The 15,490-nt window shown below is 45.9% G+C and overlaps 1 protein-coding gene across 2 annotated transcripts in view; it reads right to left on the reverse strand.

Annotated features, from left to right (window-relative positions):
- The window catches only part of LOC106539176 (inactive ADP-ribosyltransferase arh2), a 47,519-nt gene that overhangs the window by 18,743 nt on the left and 13,286 nt on the right, over positions 1-15,490 (reverse strand). For both annotated transcript variants that reach the window (XM_087726403.1, XM_014053886.2), the window contains exons 4-6: positions 2,948-3,088; positions 597-724; positions 17-149 (exon numbers count right to left, since the gene is read on the reverse strand). In XM_087726403.1, the coding sequence (XP_087582529.1) occupies positions 17-149; positions 597-724; positions 2,948-3,088 (402 nt within the window). The remainder of the gene's footprint in view (positions 1-16; positions 150-596; positions 725-2,947; positions 3,089-15,490) is intronic.

Raw genomic sequence — 15,490 nt, forward strand, 5'->3', positions numbered from 1 at the left:
GCATTATTTTACTCACCTCCATGGAACATTGCCCGGTTACAAAGTTCTGTCCAGTCACCACCACATCCTAAGAGAGCATCATATGCAATCATGGGTGCATCATGACCTCTCCTTCCACCACGACCTTCAGAACTCCATCTTCGGTAAGTCTAAATAGATAACTAACAACTTTGACTGTGTGAATTTGACGAAATGCAAACCAGATCATGCATATATAAATCTCTCCATTTGCATGTTTTAAAAACATAGATTGATTTTTTTAAAAAAAACATTAAACTATGGTTTATGCCTTCAAGTTCCTTGATTTATTTGCTTTTAATTGTTCTCTTTGAGTAATATCTACCCATCAGTCACTGGTTTGCTATACATCAACAGTTAACTTTTTGTTATTGTTTCTATTACTATTTCTCTTATAAATGACCAACTTAAACTTTATTCTGTAAAATATTCTGTTTTTTTGAGACACAACCTCTATCATTTGGTTTTGTGATTACAGCATAGGAAATCATTTTTAGTAAGAAAAGTATCAGTTCATATCTATTCCTCCCCTCCCCCAGACACACAGAGTTTAAACAGCTGTTTCTTGAAAAACTTACCTTTTCTCTTTCCTCAGCATCATAATTGTCAGGAAACTGGGGTTTATTCTGGTTATCTTCAGTGATCTCTCTCTCCTCCAAATAAAATTGCCATTTTGCTTCAAAGTAAAACCAGTGTTCCTGATATTCTGAATAGAAAATAAATATGTAATTATAACACATTTAATCTTGAAAAATTATTCCAGTCAAGCATAGTCAAATAAGGCTGTTATAATTGTCATTAATAATAACCAATATACTGTATAGTAGAGAATATGTTTGGAAGATTTTTATTTCCATAAAGACAAAGAATTAGAGTCAGCTAACACAAAATAGAGACTCCATTTAGTGTAGTGGTTAAGGCATCAGATTAGAAGCCAAGAAACAGTGAGTTCTAGACCTATTTTAGCCACAGAACAGCTGAATAACCTTGAGTTAGTCATTTTTTTTCAACCCTAGGAAGGATGAATACCAAGCCATTTCTGAAAATTCCTTCCCAAGTAAACTGTAGGAGCTTGTCCAGGCAGTCTCTGAGAATCAGACATGATTGAACTGAACAAAATAAACACAAAATATGAAATAAGCAGGATAGATCTGAACTTCTGCATCTTGAGTTTATGTGTGAATTTAGACTTGAGCCTGGAAATCTTTTAAGATATTTTCTTACTGCTTGATTCCATTTATGGAAGCCAAGTTTTGTTAGCAATCTGGCTGCAATAGGATTTATATTTTTAGGCCATTTTTAAGGGCTTTCTTTAATGCAATATGCTATAGTAACATAGCCTACTAAATAACTAAATATAGTAACATAATCACAGGTGGTATTCAGCCAGTTCTGACAGGTTCTGGAAAACTGGTAGCGGAAATTTTGAGTAGTTTGGAGAACCGGCGAATAGGCTGGCCCCGCCCGGCTGCCTCCTAGCCTCCCAGCTGATCTTTTTTTGTTGCACTGAACAGGAGAATGGAGCTGGAAAGCAGGTTAGTCGGGTGAGAAAGGAATGGGGATTTTGCAGTAGCCTTCCTCTGCCATGCCCAAAAAGCCATGGCCAAAAAGCCACGCCCACAAAACTGGTAGTAAAAATTTTTTTGAATCCCACCACTGAACATAATCAACAAAGATAACTAAAGCCTAATCAGCTTTTGATACACAATCTGAACCCTGTAATATTTTTCATTAATATAATTGAGTATCACATTTAAGCTGTATACTTGAATATTATGCAGGTGTTGTATGAATCCGTATGAAAGATACAAACTTTATTTTAGGGTAATTCATCTTTGACTTTTCCCCCCCTCAAGAAATAATATTTGAGGAGACAAAAGGGCCCACTTACTATTATTCTTGAAATGTGCCCTGATGTTCTATTTCAAATGTACTTCCTGACACCATGATATTTGTATTGGAAAGAACACTTTTAAACTCATTTTTATGGTAGAGCTCCTTCTGTGTAGGAAATTGCCTTTTATTTCAGGGGAAAAAGTAATTTGTGAAGTAGCTGCAGTGGAAAAGCAATCTAAATAGTAATTATTTCCTTTATGTTTAGCTTAGTGCTATCATGTACAGCCATTTAGAGCTGTTGAGTAGGAAAGAGAAAGAAACTTTTATCATTGTTTAGCCAGCCAAATCTCTTGAAAAACAGGGTTCAGTTGGGTTTCAAGCAGGGATATGTTTTTTTCAACCTCTCTCCCCGCTTTCTAAAATAGCATTGCTTTCCACAGTGACGGGGTTGCAAGCACATGCTTCAAAAGGCTTGCGTGCTTTGCTTAGATTTGACATTGCCCTGAGCAAATGCCAGCGTCCTCCTGTGAGAGGCAGACCTATAAGTGTTAATCCTGCACCTGCTCTACTCTTAAGAAACAACAACAGTTGGATAAAAGTGGAAAAACTTCAATTAAAGGAAAATGGAGGTGCTGTTAAAAGCCCATTGCTTAGGTATATGTATCACTGATCTAATGTTATTTTTAAATTAGTATTTCATTACATCTCTCACCCAACTCCTTACAATACCATTTAAATTTAAATTCAAATTAAAAATGGCAAGTGAAATTAATTATTGGAAAGGGTAGCAATAGCAAGAGTACTTAGATTTATATACTGCTTCATAGTGCTTTACAGACCCTCTCTAAGAAGTTTACAGAGTCAGCGTATTGCCCCCAACAATCTGGGTCCTCATTTTACTGAGCTCAGAAAGATGGGAGTCAACCTTGAACTGGTGAAGATCAAACCCCTGGCAGTTGGCAGAATTAGCCTGCAATACTGATTCTAACCTCTGTGCCATCATGGGTAACTAAACAAAGTTACTGAGAATTTATAAAAAGTGATATTGTTTTTACATTTTATGAATTTGAAATGTCCCATTAATCATTTTTACCTGCCATGTGCCTGATGGTCTTTTTGCAAAATTCTTCAGCCATTGGAACAACTTTCATCATCTCTCTTCCCCATTGGACCAGTGGCTTTCCTTGAATCGCATACGAAGCAAACAGAGCTGCACAGAGGGATCCCAGGAAGCCTGAAATTAACATATAAAGACAAATGTGTGTATGATACAAAAAGAAAAAAGAATTTAATACTGGCAACATTTTTTTAAAAAAGTTTGTGGACAGAATCATATCTATGTGTGCATAAGAAAATGCAAGTTTTAGTTCGCTTCCATGTGGAATCATTATGTGAGACTGAAGTAGCTATTTGCTTTAAAGTCAATTATAATTACATCCACTTTGTTTTGTGGATCAGACATACAAGATACTGGTAGTACACACACTCTTTTGAAAAATTTAAGAAGCAATCGTGAGATACTTTATTTGAATTCAAATAATACTTCACTTACTTAGTATTTAGGAGTTGTTGCTTAATATTTAGGAGTTGTTGCTTTGACTTAAACAACAGTTCATTTAGTGACTGCTCAAAGTTAAAACAGCACTGAAAAAAGTGACTTACAACGCAACAGGACCATGGTCACATGATCAAAATTCAGATGCTTGGCAATTGATTCATACTTATGATGGCTGCAGTTCCCTGGGGTCACTGCATGATGATTTTCAACCATCTGACAAGCAAAGTCAATGGGGAAGCCAGATTCACTTAACAACTGTGTCACTAATTTAACAAGTGCAGTGATTCACTTAACAACTGTGGCAAGACAGGTGGCAAAATTCACTTAACAAATGTTTCACTTAGCAATGGAAATGTGGGGCTTAATTGTGGTCGTAAGATGAAGACTGTATATAAAGCATGCAGACTTTTAAAAAACCCAGTTTGAAATGGTAACAACCTCTGGTTTTTTTTCATACAGATAATTTCTTCTAACCAGCAACCCAATAACAGTTCTTTAAAGAACAAAATAAAAGATTATGCTATATCTAACAATTTTTAGTTTGACCATTTAGAGCTATTTAGAATTTTAAAATACTTTATAAACATCCCCAAATGACCAAAGTATAATACTAACGATAGCATAATAAATACATGTGCTGTGAGGCTTAATTCATCAAACTTCAAGCTCTATATTCCCTTAAACGTATTTTAAAAAGGAAAATAAATGAACTGTTCCCCCTTCAAAGAAGCTGATAATGTTTTTTGTACTACTGCCAACACATAACCACAACTATGGAACATTTCAAAGAATAGAGATGACCTGCTACTTATATCTGTCTTTAGGAGGTAGCTGGCCGGCATGTTTTCATAGTAACATGCCAGGATGGTGACTTATTTTATTTCTCTATGCAGTTCTGACCTCAATGATTATGACAGGGGAATGGGATGCAGAAATTCAAAAGAAATTTTTAATGATTCAAAGCTAAAAAATGAATTAATATCCTGTTTCATGTCACTGCTTGGAGAGAAGACTGATTTGAATTTTAGCTTACACATTACTCTCTTCATCGGGGGCAATAATTGATTAACCCATTTAATGATTTTGCATATTTTATGGCAATTACTCCTATACTGAATACACATGTTGGTTTCTAGAAAATATGATAGACCTACTTTAAGTTTGCATTTCTGACACACATCAGAGCTGATTCTCATCTGATATTTAGTAGGAAGTCAGAAAAGGAGAAAGTTTTCCATTAATGTGCATGCTGAGATCATAGTGTGTCACTATCTAACGTATCATTCGCTAATTAGGATGTTTCCAGATTTGTTGAATTCCCCAGTAAGCATACCTGTAGGTTTACTATTGGTTCCTGGTGTGTGTGTGTGTGCTTCTTCTGTTGCCCATCCACCTTTCTTACTTTAGTTCCTTTTGGGCAATCGCCCCATTGTCTCTACCTCTTTAGGTTATACCTATGATCCCCATTTTTTTTCATAGCTCCTTCCTGCTCCCTGAACTACAGCTGTGAAAACATATGTTAATTCAGAATGTGAACCTGTCACACTGCAACCAAATCACACTTCGGAATCCTTGGCCTTAGGATTCTGCTTGGAATAAAAAAGATAGCTTCTAAATCAAGGCATTTGGAAGTGAGTCCTTACAACAGATGGAACTTCTTAATGACTAAATAAAATAGGATTACTGGCAAACGTTTGTGCACGCCTGCATTAACATATTTAATCTTAATATATTTTGTTTTTAATACTAGGAACTTACATTTTATTACCTCAGCTCTTCCAGAAAATATCAAGCATCTTTTCTTGCAAATTCTTCCCATAATTATTTTCTTCTTATATTTATGTGTGTGTAAACATTTGTTAGCTTGCAAAGTACTCCAGATAAGAAGCACAACCAAGAGTACTAGCTCTATCTTTATTCTAAGGTTACATTAACAGAGTCTTGCAAGTGTGAAAGTACCCTTCCCTTCCTTCACTTTACTCTCCTGAAAACTAGGGAGAGTTCCTTTTAAGATGCTTTTTTTTGCATCTTGGAGCGAAGGGAGAGGACGCGACAAGAGGTGTAGCAAAGCAGTAACCTTTATTCAAAGCATAGTAACTACGATTCCACGTGGCGTGGTTCGCGCCAAACATTTATACCCCCAAGTTTGAACAATGAGCCAATAGGGCGTCGAGTAGCTCAACCAATCAGGGTGAGGATTAAACCGGCTCCGCCCGAGAACCAATCAGAAAGGGGGACCTTACTTCCTGCGCTAGTATTCAACACCCCTCCCCCCCTAGTCAAGGTACCCTTAGGAAGGGCAAACATAGTCTTGTAGATAGGTGGGGCGGTGACGCTCTCGTCCCGACCTTCGTAACTCCCCGGCGGCTGTCGTCGGGGGGGAGACCACCGGCGGAGGCGTGTCCGTGGTGAGGCGGGGAGTCTGCGACGCGGCCCCAAGGGATGGTGCTGGCCCCGGGCCCCGTGCCCAATGTCCATTTGTCCAAGGTGGCGGCTCCGTGGCAACAGGAGTGTCCGACAGTGGCCCCCTGCAATCTGGTTGGGATGTAGATTCAGAGTCTCGATAAGGGCTTCGAGAAAAGGAATAGCCGGATGAGGCACGTCTGTCCGAAAAGTCGGCTTGTCCCCCGTTCCCTGAGTGGAGACAGTCCATTGGGGAAAAGGTCATCGAGGGTAGCTCACGCTGAGAGCGAGTGTCTGAGAGGCTCGGGCCGTCTGCTTCCGCGGGGAGGCGTCGCCTTAACTGGTCCAGGTGGCGCCTCCATTGTGTTCCGTCGGCCAGGCCGACCCTGAAGGAACAGGGGCCAGTCAGGGCTGTGATGGTTGCGGGAACCCACCGTGGATCCCCGGAGAAGGAGCGGGCCCATACAGGATCCCCTAACTTAAACGCGTGGGAAGGGAGGGCCCCCAGGTTGCTCGGCAGATCCCCTGCGTAAAGTGGATGGAGCCTGTCTAGGGGGGTTCGCAATCTCCTACCCATCAAGAGCTCCGCAGGACTTTTCCTAAAGTTTTAATCAGTCCAAAAGCTTAGAAAGTATTTTAAAAACATCGCTGGGTCTGTATTCTTTACTCTTCTGTCCTTCCGGAAAGAAAAGGCAACCCTCTGCCTTATAACCACGTGTCCCGCTGCTTTGAAGATATAACTGAATCCTCAGTTTCCGCTCTTCTGCCTCTCCAGTAGGGGGAGAGCAACTCCCTCCTTCTTGTAGTCAAATGAGTTGCTGCTTGTCTTTCCTTCACCTTGTTCTTCCGCATTTCCGGGTGAGTCAGGAAGCCCCGCCTTCAGAGTTTTGTAATAAAAGTCCCGAGCTTCCGAAACAGAATTAATACGAAATCTTTGCTTTTCAAATGTAACTGTAATTCCAACTGGAGCCTCCCATTTATACTTTATTTGACGATTTCTGAGTTCTTGGGTTAAAAAAGTATAACTTCTCCTTGCGTGGAGCATCTGAAGCGGAATATCTTTAAAGACGAACAAATCGTGGTTCTCAATTCGGAGCCTGCTTTTATAAAACTTTTGTAAAATCGCATTTCTGGATTCTCTTGTGAAAAAATATATAATTATGTCTCTTGGAAGCTGTCGTTGCTCCGCCACATGCGAATTCTGGCGATAGATTTTTCGAATATTCCAATCAAAATTAAGTCCTGGGCCTCCCACCAGTTGGCTGAAAGCTTCTACAAAAGTCTGTTTCAAATTCTCTCCTTTCCTTTCAGGCAATCCTCTAACACGTATTGCAAACGCCTTTGTATTATAATTTATCATTGTAAGTTGTGTTTGATTATTAATAATCTCTTGTTGTAAAGCTTGAATATTAGAAGACAAATCGAGATTAGCCCTCTCCAAAGATTCCAATTTCGTCTCCATTTCTTCAACATAATCTGTTAAAGTAGACGCGACTTCAAACACATTCGCATTCATCTTGGCAATTTTGGCATGTATTTTATCGCATAAATCCAACACAAATTCTTGAATTTCTTTTCTAAAGTCATTAATTATTTGGGAGAGAAGCTCCTGTGTCAAGAAATCTCCAGTAGATGGCGTAGGAGACAAAGGCAGCGATTTGGTAGCAAGTTCTTTAGGCACAAGGGGGGAGGGTTTTTTTGCCTGTTTAGACTTGGGAGGCATTATAGATAAAATCTGAGAATAGACAGATAAACAGTGTCTTCAGCTGGCCAGTTCTCAATAAATTATTTGTGGACTTTGCTCATTAATGAGTAGCGGTCTCCGGGGAAATAAAGCCGGTTAATTACGTCATCAATCACCAACACAGTAAAAACGCCATTTTGTGTCCCAATTGCGCAGAGAAGTTCAAGGGAAAAACAAGGCTGGTATTTAGATAGTTAAAAAAAAACACACACACACATCACAGAGGTGTGACCCGCTCGTATTATCTTAAAAGCAATTTGTCATTGTCCTGAGTGCGGGGGAGGCTGTCTAGTGCTGCAAAAAGGCAGCTGTAAAGAAATGGCTGGAGATGAAAGCTCAGCTACGCTGGATCCATTCTCTGTTCGCAGCCCAGAAAAAAAAAAGAAGAGGGCTGTGAACTACGAATAAATCCTAACACCTGAGCTTCTGCCTGTCCCTTTCTGCCAGAAAGGGATGATATCTATTGATCTTAATTAGATATACAGACCAGATCTTTAAGAGGGGCTTCGTTGAGCTCCTCGGCGACAGGCTCCTCCCACAGGAAGCCTACCCATCAAGAGCTCCGCAGGACTTTTATTAGTCGTTGGGCAGGGTGTAGAGTGCTGGCTCAAGAGATACGCCGCCACTCTTTCCTGCCAGTCGCCCTGGTCCATGCGGCCCAAGGCTTCTTTGGCTGAGCGAACTGCGCGCTCCGCCCGGCCGTTACTAGCTGGATGGTAAGGGGCTGTGGCTGCGTGTCTAATTCCTTGTTCGGCCAGGAATTCTTGGAACGTGGTGGAGGTAAACTGGGGCCCATTATCTGAGACTATCACATCCGGTAGCCCATGTGTGGCGAACATCTTACGAAGGGCCCTCACTGTACTCTCTGCTGTAGTGGAGGTCATAATTACCAACTCCACCCACTTGGAGTAAGCATCGACTACTATCATAAAGGTTCGGCCGTGGAAGGGGCCGGCGAAGTCGATGTGTAAACGGGACCATGGGCCTCTAGGAATTTCCCACTCCCGGGGGGCGGCTGTGGGAGGATTCGGCCTAGAATTTTGACATATCCTGCAGCGACCTACATAATCTGCAATTTCCGAATCTAGCAAGGGCCACCACACATAGCTGCGGGCTAAAGCTTTCATTCGCGCTATGCCTGGATGGTTTTTGTGAAGTGCGGGCAGAATTCGAGCCCGCAAGGCTGTGGGGATCACTACCCTATCCCCCCAGACAAGACAACCCCCATGAAGGGCAAGTTCGGCTTGTCGTGCTTTAAACGGTCGGAATCGTTCCGCTACCTTTTCCGCGGGCCAACCCCTCAAAACCCACGAAGCTACTTGGGATAAGACGGGGTCAGCCTTTGTGCAAGCTGCGACATCCGCAGCAGAGACGGGGAGATCAGATTCAGCAATGGACAAGATAGAGAGAGAAGGCACGTGGGCTGTGTCCGTCTGTGGCAAGGGGCAACGGCTCAGGGCGTCTGCGTGCCCTAGCTGCTTACCCGGACGGTATAACAGCGTATACGAATACGCCGTTAAAAACTCAGTCCAGCGTGTCATGCGGGGAGACAAAATGGGGGGAGTTGGCTTATCGCCTGCCAGTAGCCCCAGGAGCGGCTTGTGATCCGTGACAAGGGTGAAATTCCTACCATAAAGGTAGTCATGGAATCGCTTAATGCCGGACACTGCAGCCAGGGCTTCTTTATCGATTTGGCTGTAGTTCCGCTCCGTTGAAGAAAGTGTCCGGGAGTAAAAAGCTATGGGGGCCTCTGAGCCATTCGGGAGGGCATGGCTCAGGACCGCCCCTATACCATAGGGAGAGGCGTCGCATGTCAAGACTAGGGGCATCTTATCGCTGTATTGAATAAGGACTGCCGACGAAGTTAAAATATCTTTTATAGCCGCGAACGCGTGCGCTTCACGGCTACCCCATTTCCAGGCCGCTGACCGGTCAAGCAGTCGATGTAGCGGTTCAGCTAGCGAGGCCTTGTGGGGAATAAAAGGGGCATAAAAATTTAACAGCCCCAGGAACGCCTGCAATTCCGCCCTAGAGGTGGGTGCAGGTGCGTTTTTAATGGCGGCAACTTTGGAGGGAGTGGGGTGGATGCCTTGTGCATCGATGAGAAATCCCAAAAATTCTACTTGGGGAACAGCAATTTCGCATTTGCTGCGCTTTAGTTTCAGTCCTGCCTCCCTAAAACGTGTAAGGACCTCCCGCAATATTTTCAGGAGTTCCGAGTGGCTAGGGGCTGCGACCAGGACGTCGTCAAAGTAAGGAACGACGCCGGGGAGCCCATGGAGCAACCGCTCCATGAGGCTCTGAAATATCCCCGGGGCAACCGAAACGCCGAACTGGAGACGGCGGCAACGGAAAGCCCCGCGGTGGGTGACAATGGTCTGGGCCGTAGCCGCGTCATCGTCTACGGGGAGCTGCTGGTAGGCCTGTGCCATATCTAGCTTGGCGAATATACGGCCTTGTCCTAAGGAGTGGAGTAGATGTTGCACTACGGGAACAGGATATGGATTTGCCTGCAGGGCCAAATTGATGGTCGACTTATAGTCGGCACATATTCTCACCGATCCATCGGGTTTTACCGGGAGGACTATGGGAGTTTCCCAACGAGCATGATCTACGGGCTCGATTACCCCCTGCTCTATAAGTTTATCAAGTTCAGCATCTACCTTTGCTCTCAATGCAAGGGGGACTCTGCGTGCCTTCAGCCTGATAGGCGCGACCTGAGGATCGAGGCAAAGGGAAATGGGGGTGCCCTTATAACAGCCCAATCTCCCATCGAACACATCTGCAAACTCGTCTAACACACTATCTACGGTGCGGGGAACTACCCTGTGTACCCCTTCTATGGTGAGACCCAAAGCGGGGAACCAATCCAACCCAAGGAGAGCGGGCAGGTCATTCCTAACAATTAAAACTGGAAGTTTTCCTTTAAAATCTCCGTATTCCACCCAGATGTGGAATATTCCTGCCGTGGGAATCCCATTTCCCTGGTAATCTAGAAGGGAAACCCCAGCGGGGCGCAATTTACTCTGGGGAACCCTGGGGCAAAGGCGGGAAAACAGAGCCCAAGATAGAAGGGAACGGGAAGACCCAGAGTCCACCTCCATTCGGCAAAGCTGACCTTCGAGACGGACGGCGGTGCTAATTTTACGATGGCCGGCGGGAACGTGAGAAGCCTGGTAGACCACGCAGTCGGCGCTGGAGAGCTGGTAGGTTGAATGGCAGTCCTCAGTCCGCCTCGCAGAACGTGGTTGTTGGCGGCCTTTCAGTGCCTGGCGCTGGTCGCTGGGCTGCATAAACGATGGAGCTGGCACGAGAGCCCGGCAGACCCTGGCGAGGTGTCCTTCTCCTCGGCAACGGCGGCAGACGGCGGAACGAAACGGGCAGGATGCGCGGCTATGACGGCCGCCGCATCCGCGGCAAGGAGCGTTTGAGACTGGCTGAGCAGGCGTCGGTGGTTGCTGGTGTGGCCTCCGCTTTGGTTGCGTCCTCATTTGTCCGACGGTTTCCTCCTCCTCATCTTCCGAAGGAGAGGGGTCGTCGACGAGGTTCGTCTGGGTGGAAGGCGCTGCAGCGGTTTGCGCGGGGGTTTTCAGCTGGAGGCGTTCGATGTCGGCCGTGGATTGTTCGGAGAGCTCTGCTGCTCGTGCGGTTTCCACGGCTTGCACCAAGGTAATTTTGTGGTTCCGGAGCATACGGCTGCGCAATTGCACGTCGCGGACCCCGCATACAAACTGCTCCACGAGGTTCTCCTCCAGGTCTGCAAAATCGCACTGAACGGCCACTGTGCGCAAAGCCTCTAGAAACTGGCTGATGGATTCGTTGGGCTTCTGCACTCGGCGGCGAAAAGTAAAACGCCGTGCGATTAAAGAAGGTGAGGGGGCGTAATGGTCCCTCAACCTGGACATCAGCTCATCCCACCCAAGTTTGTAGGCTGGCCTCGGGGCGGCCAGAGCTCTCGCAGAGGCAAACATGGAAGGCTCACAGCAGGATAAGAAGAAACTGCATTTCTCCTCATCAGTCTGCGCCCGGTTCTTCGACGCGATTAGATAACACTCGAAACGCTCCATAAAACCGTCCCATGATTCTCCGGCGGATCCAAAAGGCGCGAAAGGAGGAAGCGATGATGCCATTGTGGTATGAAGCCGGAGGGGGAAGAAGGACGGCAAAGAAAATTTTTGCGTTCGCTGCCGGAGTTCTCAGCCTGAGGAGCGGGTTCTTGCTGCTTCAGACGCGGTGGCAAGCTGGCTTGTTCTCCTCCGTGGTCGCGGGAATCTTATCCCACCTTCGTCGCCAGTTTTGCATCTTGGAGCGAAGGGAGAGGACGCGACAAGAGGTGTAGCAAAGCAGTAACCTTTATTCAAAGCATAGTAACTACGATTCCACGTGGCGTGGTTCGCGCCAAACATTTATACCCCCAAGTTTGAACAATGAGCCAATAGGGCGTCGAGTAGCTCAACCAATCAGGGTGAGGATTAAACCGGCTCCGCCCGAGAACCAATCAGAAAGGGGGACCTTACTTCCTGCGCTAGTATTCAACACCCCTCCCCCCCTAGTCAAGGTACCCTTAGGAAGGGCAAACATAGTCTTGTAGATAGGTGGGGCGGTGACGCTCTCGTCCCGACCTTCGTAACTCCCCGGCGGCTGTCGTCGGGGGGGAGACCACCGGCGGAGGCGTGTCCGTGGTGAGGCGGGGAGTCTGCGACGCGGCCCCAAGGGATGGTGCTGGCCCCGGGCCCCGTGCCCAATGTCCATTTGTCCAAGGTGGCGGCTCCGTGGCAACAGGAGTGTCCGACAGTGGCCCCCTGCAATCTGGTTGGGATGTAGATTCAGAGTCTCGATAAGGGCTTCGAGAAAAGGAATAGCCGGATGAGGCACGTCTGTCCGAAAAGTCGGCTTGTCCCCCGTTCCCTGAGTGGAGACAGTCCATTGGGGAAAAGGTCATCGAGGGTAGCTCACGCTGAGAGCGAGTGTCTGAGAGGCTCGGGCCGTCTGCTTCCGCGGGGAGGCGTCGCCTTAACTGGTCCAGGTGGCGCCTCCATTGTGTTCCGTCGGCCAGGCCGACCCTGAAGGAACAGGGGCCAGTCAGGGCTGTGATGGTTGCGGGAACCCACCGTGGATCCCCGGAGAAGGAGCGGGCCCATACAGGATCCCCTAACTTAAACGCGTGGGAAGGGAGGGCCCCCAGGTTGCTCGGCAGATCCCCTGCGTAAAGTGGATGGAGCCTGTCTAGGGGGGTTCGCAATCTCCTACCCATCAAGAGCTCCGCAGGACTTTTCCTAAAGTTTTAATCAGTCCAAAAGCTTAGAAAGTATTTTAAAAACATCGCTGGGTCTGTATTCTTTACTCTTCTGTCCTTCCGGAAAGAAAAGGCAACCCTCTGCCTTATAACCACGTGTCCCGCTGCTTTGAAGATATAACTGAATCCTCAGTTTCCGCTCTTCTGCCTCTCCAGTAGGGGGAGAGCAACTCCCTCCTTCTTGTAGTCAAATGAGTTGCTGCTTGTCTTTCCTTCACCTTGTTCTTCCGCATTTCCGGGTGAGTCAGGAAGCCCCGCCTTCAGAGTTTTGTAATAAAAGTCCCGAGCTTCCGAAACAGAATTAATACGAAATCTTTGCTTTTCAAATGTAACTGTAATTCCAACTGGAGCCTCCCATTTATACTTTATTTGACGATTTCTGAGTTCTTGGGTTAAAAAAGTATAACTTCTCCTTGCGTGGAGCATCTGAAGCGGAATATCTTTAAAGACGAACAAATCGTGGTTCTCAATTCGGAGCCTGCTTTTATAAAACTTTTGTAAAATCGCATTTCTGGATTCTCTTGTGAAAAAATATATAATTATGTCTCTTGGAAGCTGTCGTTGCTCCGCCACATGCGAATTCTGGCGATAGATTTTTCGAATATTCCAATCAAAATTAAGTCCTGGGCCTCCCACCAGTTGGCTGAAAGCTTCTACAAAAGTCTGTTTCAAATTCTCTCCTTTCCTTTCAGGCAATCCTCTAACACGTATTGCAAACGCCTTTGTATTATAATTTATCATTGTAAGTTGTGTTTGATTATTAATAATCTCTTGTTGTAAAGCTTGAATATTAGAAGACAAATCGAGATTAGCCCTCTCCAAAGATTCCAATTTCGTCTCCATTTCTTCAACATAATCTGTTAAAGTAGACGCGACTTCAAACACATTCGCATTCATCTTGGCAATTTTGGCATGTATTTTATCGCATAAATCCAACACAAATTCTTGAATTTCTTTTCTAAAGTCATTAATTATTTGGGAGAGAAGCTCCTGTGTCAAGAAATCTCCAGTAGATGGCGTAGGAGACAAAGGCAGCGATTTGGTAGCAAGTTCTTTAGGCACAAGGGGGGAGGTTTTTTTTGCCTGTTTAGACTTGGGAGGCATTATAGATAAAATCTGAGAATAGACAGATAAACAGTGTCTTCAGCTGGCCAGTTCTCAATAAATTATTTGTGGACTTTGCTCATTAATGAGTAGCGGTCTCCGGGGAAATAAAGCCGGTTAATTACGTCATCAATCACCAACACAGTAAAAACGCCATTTTGTGTCCCAATTGCGCAGAGAAGTTCAAGGGAAAAACAAGGCTGGTATTTAGATAGTTAAAAAAAAACACACACACACATCACAGAGGTGTGACCCGCTCGTATTATCTTAAAAGCAATTTGTCATTGTCCTGAGTGCGGGGGAGGCTGTCTAGTGCTGCAAAAAGGCAGCTGTAAAGAAATGGCTGGAGATGAAAGCTCAGCTACGCTGGATCCATTCTCTGTTCGCAGCCCAGAAAAAAAAAAGAAGAGGGCTGTGAACTACGAATAAATCCTAACACCTGAGCTTCTGCCTGTCCCTTTCTGCCAGAAAGGGATGATATCTATTGATCTTAATTAGATATACAGACCAGATCTTTAAGAGGGGCTTCGTTGAGCTCCTCGGCGACAGGCTCCTCCCACAGGAAGCCTACCCATCAAGAGCTCCGCAGGACTTTTATTAGTCGTTGGGCAGGGTGTAGAGTGCTGGCTCAAGAGATACGCCGCCACTCTTTCCTGCCAGTCGCCCTGGTCCATGCGGCCCAAGGCTTCTTTGGCTGAGCGAACTGCGCGCTCCGCCCGGCCGTTACTAGCTGGATGGTAAGGGGCTGTGGCTGCGTGTCTAATTCCTTGTTCGGCCAGGAATTCTTGGAACGTGGTGGAGGTAAACTGGGGCCCATTATCTGAGACTATCACATCCGGTAGCCCATGTGTGGCGAACATCTTACGAAGGGCCCTCACTGTACTCTCTGCTGTAGTGGAGGTCATAATTACCAACTCCACCCACTTGGAGTAAGCATCGACTACTATCATAAAGGTTCGGCCGTGGAAGGGGCCGGCGAAGTCGATGTGTAAACGGGACCATGGGCCTCTAGGAATTTCCCACTCCCGGGGGGCGGCTGTGGGAGGATTCGGCCTAGAATTTTGACATATCCTGCAGCGACCTACATAATCTGCAATTTCCGAATCTAGCAAGGGCCACCACACATAGCTGCGGGCTAAAGCTTTCATTCGCGCTATGCCTGGATGGTTTTTGTGAAGTGCGGGCAGAATTCGAGCCCGCAAGGCTGTGGGGATCACTACCCTATCCCCCCAGACAAGACAACCCCCATGAAGGGCAAGTTCGGCTTGTCGTGCTTTAAACGGTCGGAATCGTTCCGCTACCTTTTCCGCGGGCCAACCCCTCAAAACCCACGAAGCTACTTGGGATAAGACGGGGTCAGCCTTTGTGCAAGCTGCGACATCCGCAGCAGAGACGGGGAGATCAGATTCAGCAATGGACAAGATAGAGAGAGAAGGCACGTGGGCTGTGTCCGTCTGTGGCAAGGGGCAACGGCTCAGGGCGTCTGCGTGCCCTAGCTGCTTACCCGGACGGTATAACAGCGTATACGAAT

Source organism: Thamnophis sirtalis, unplaced genomic scaffold, assembly GCF_051295495.1.
Source record: "Thamnophis sirtalis isolate CommonGarterSnake01/CBP01778 unplaced genomic scaffold, rThaSir2_p1.2 scaffold_12, whole genome shotgun sequence".
NCBI lineage: Eukaryota > Metazoa > Chordata > Lepidosauria > Squamata > Natricidae > Thamnophis > Thamnophis sirtalis.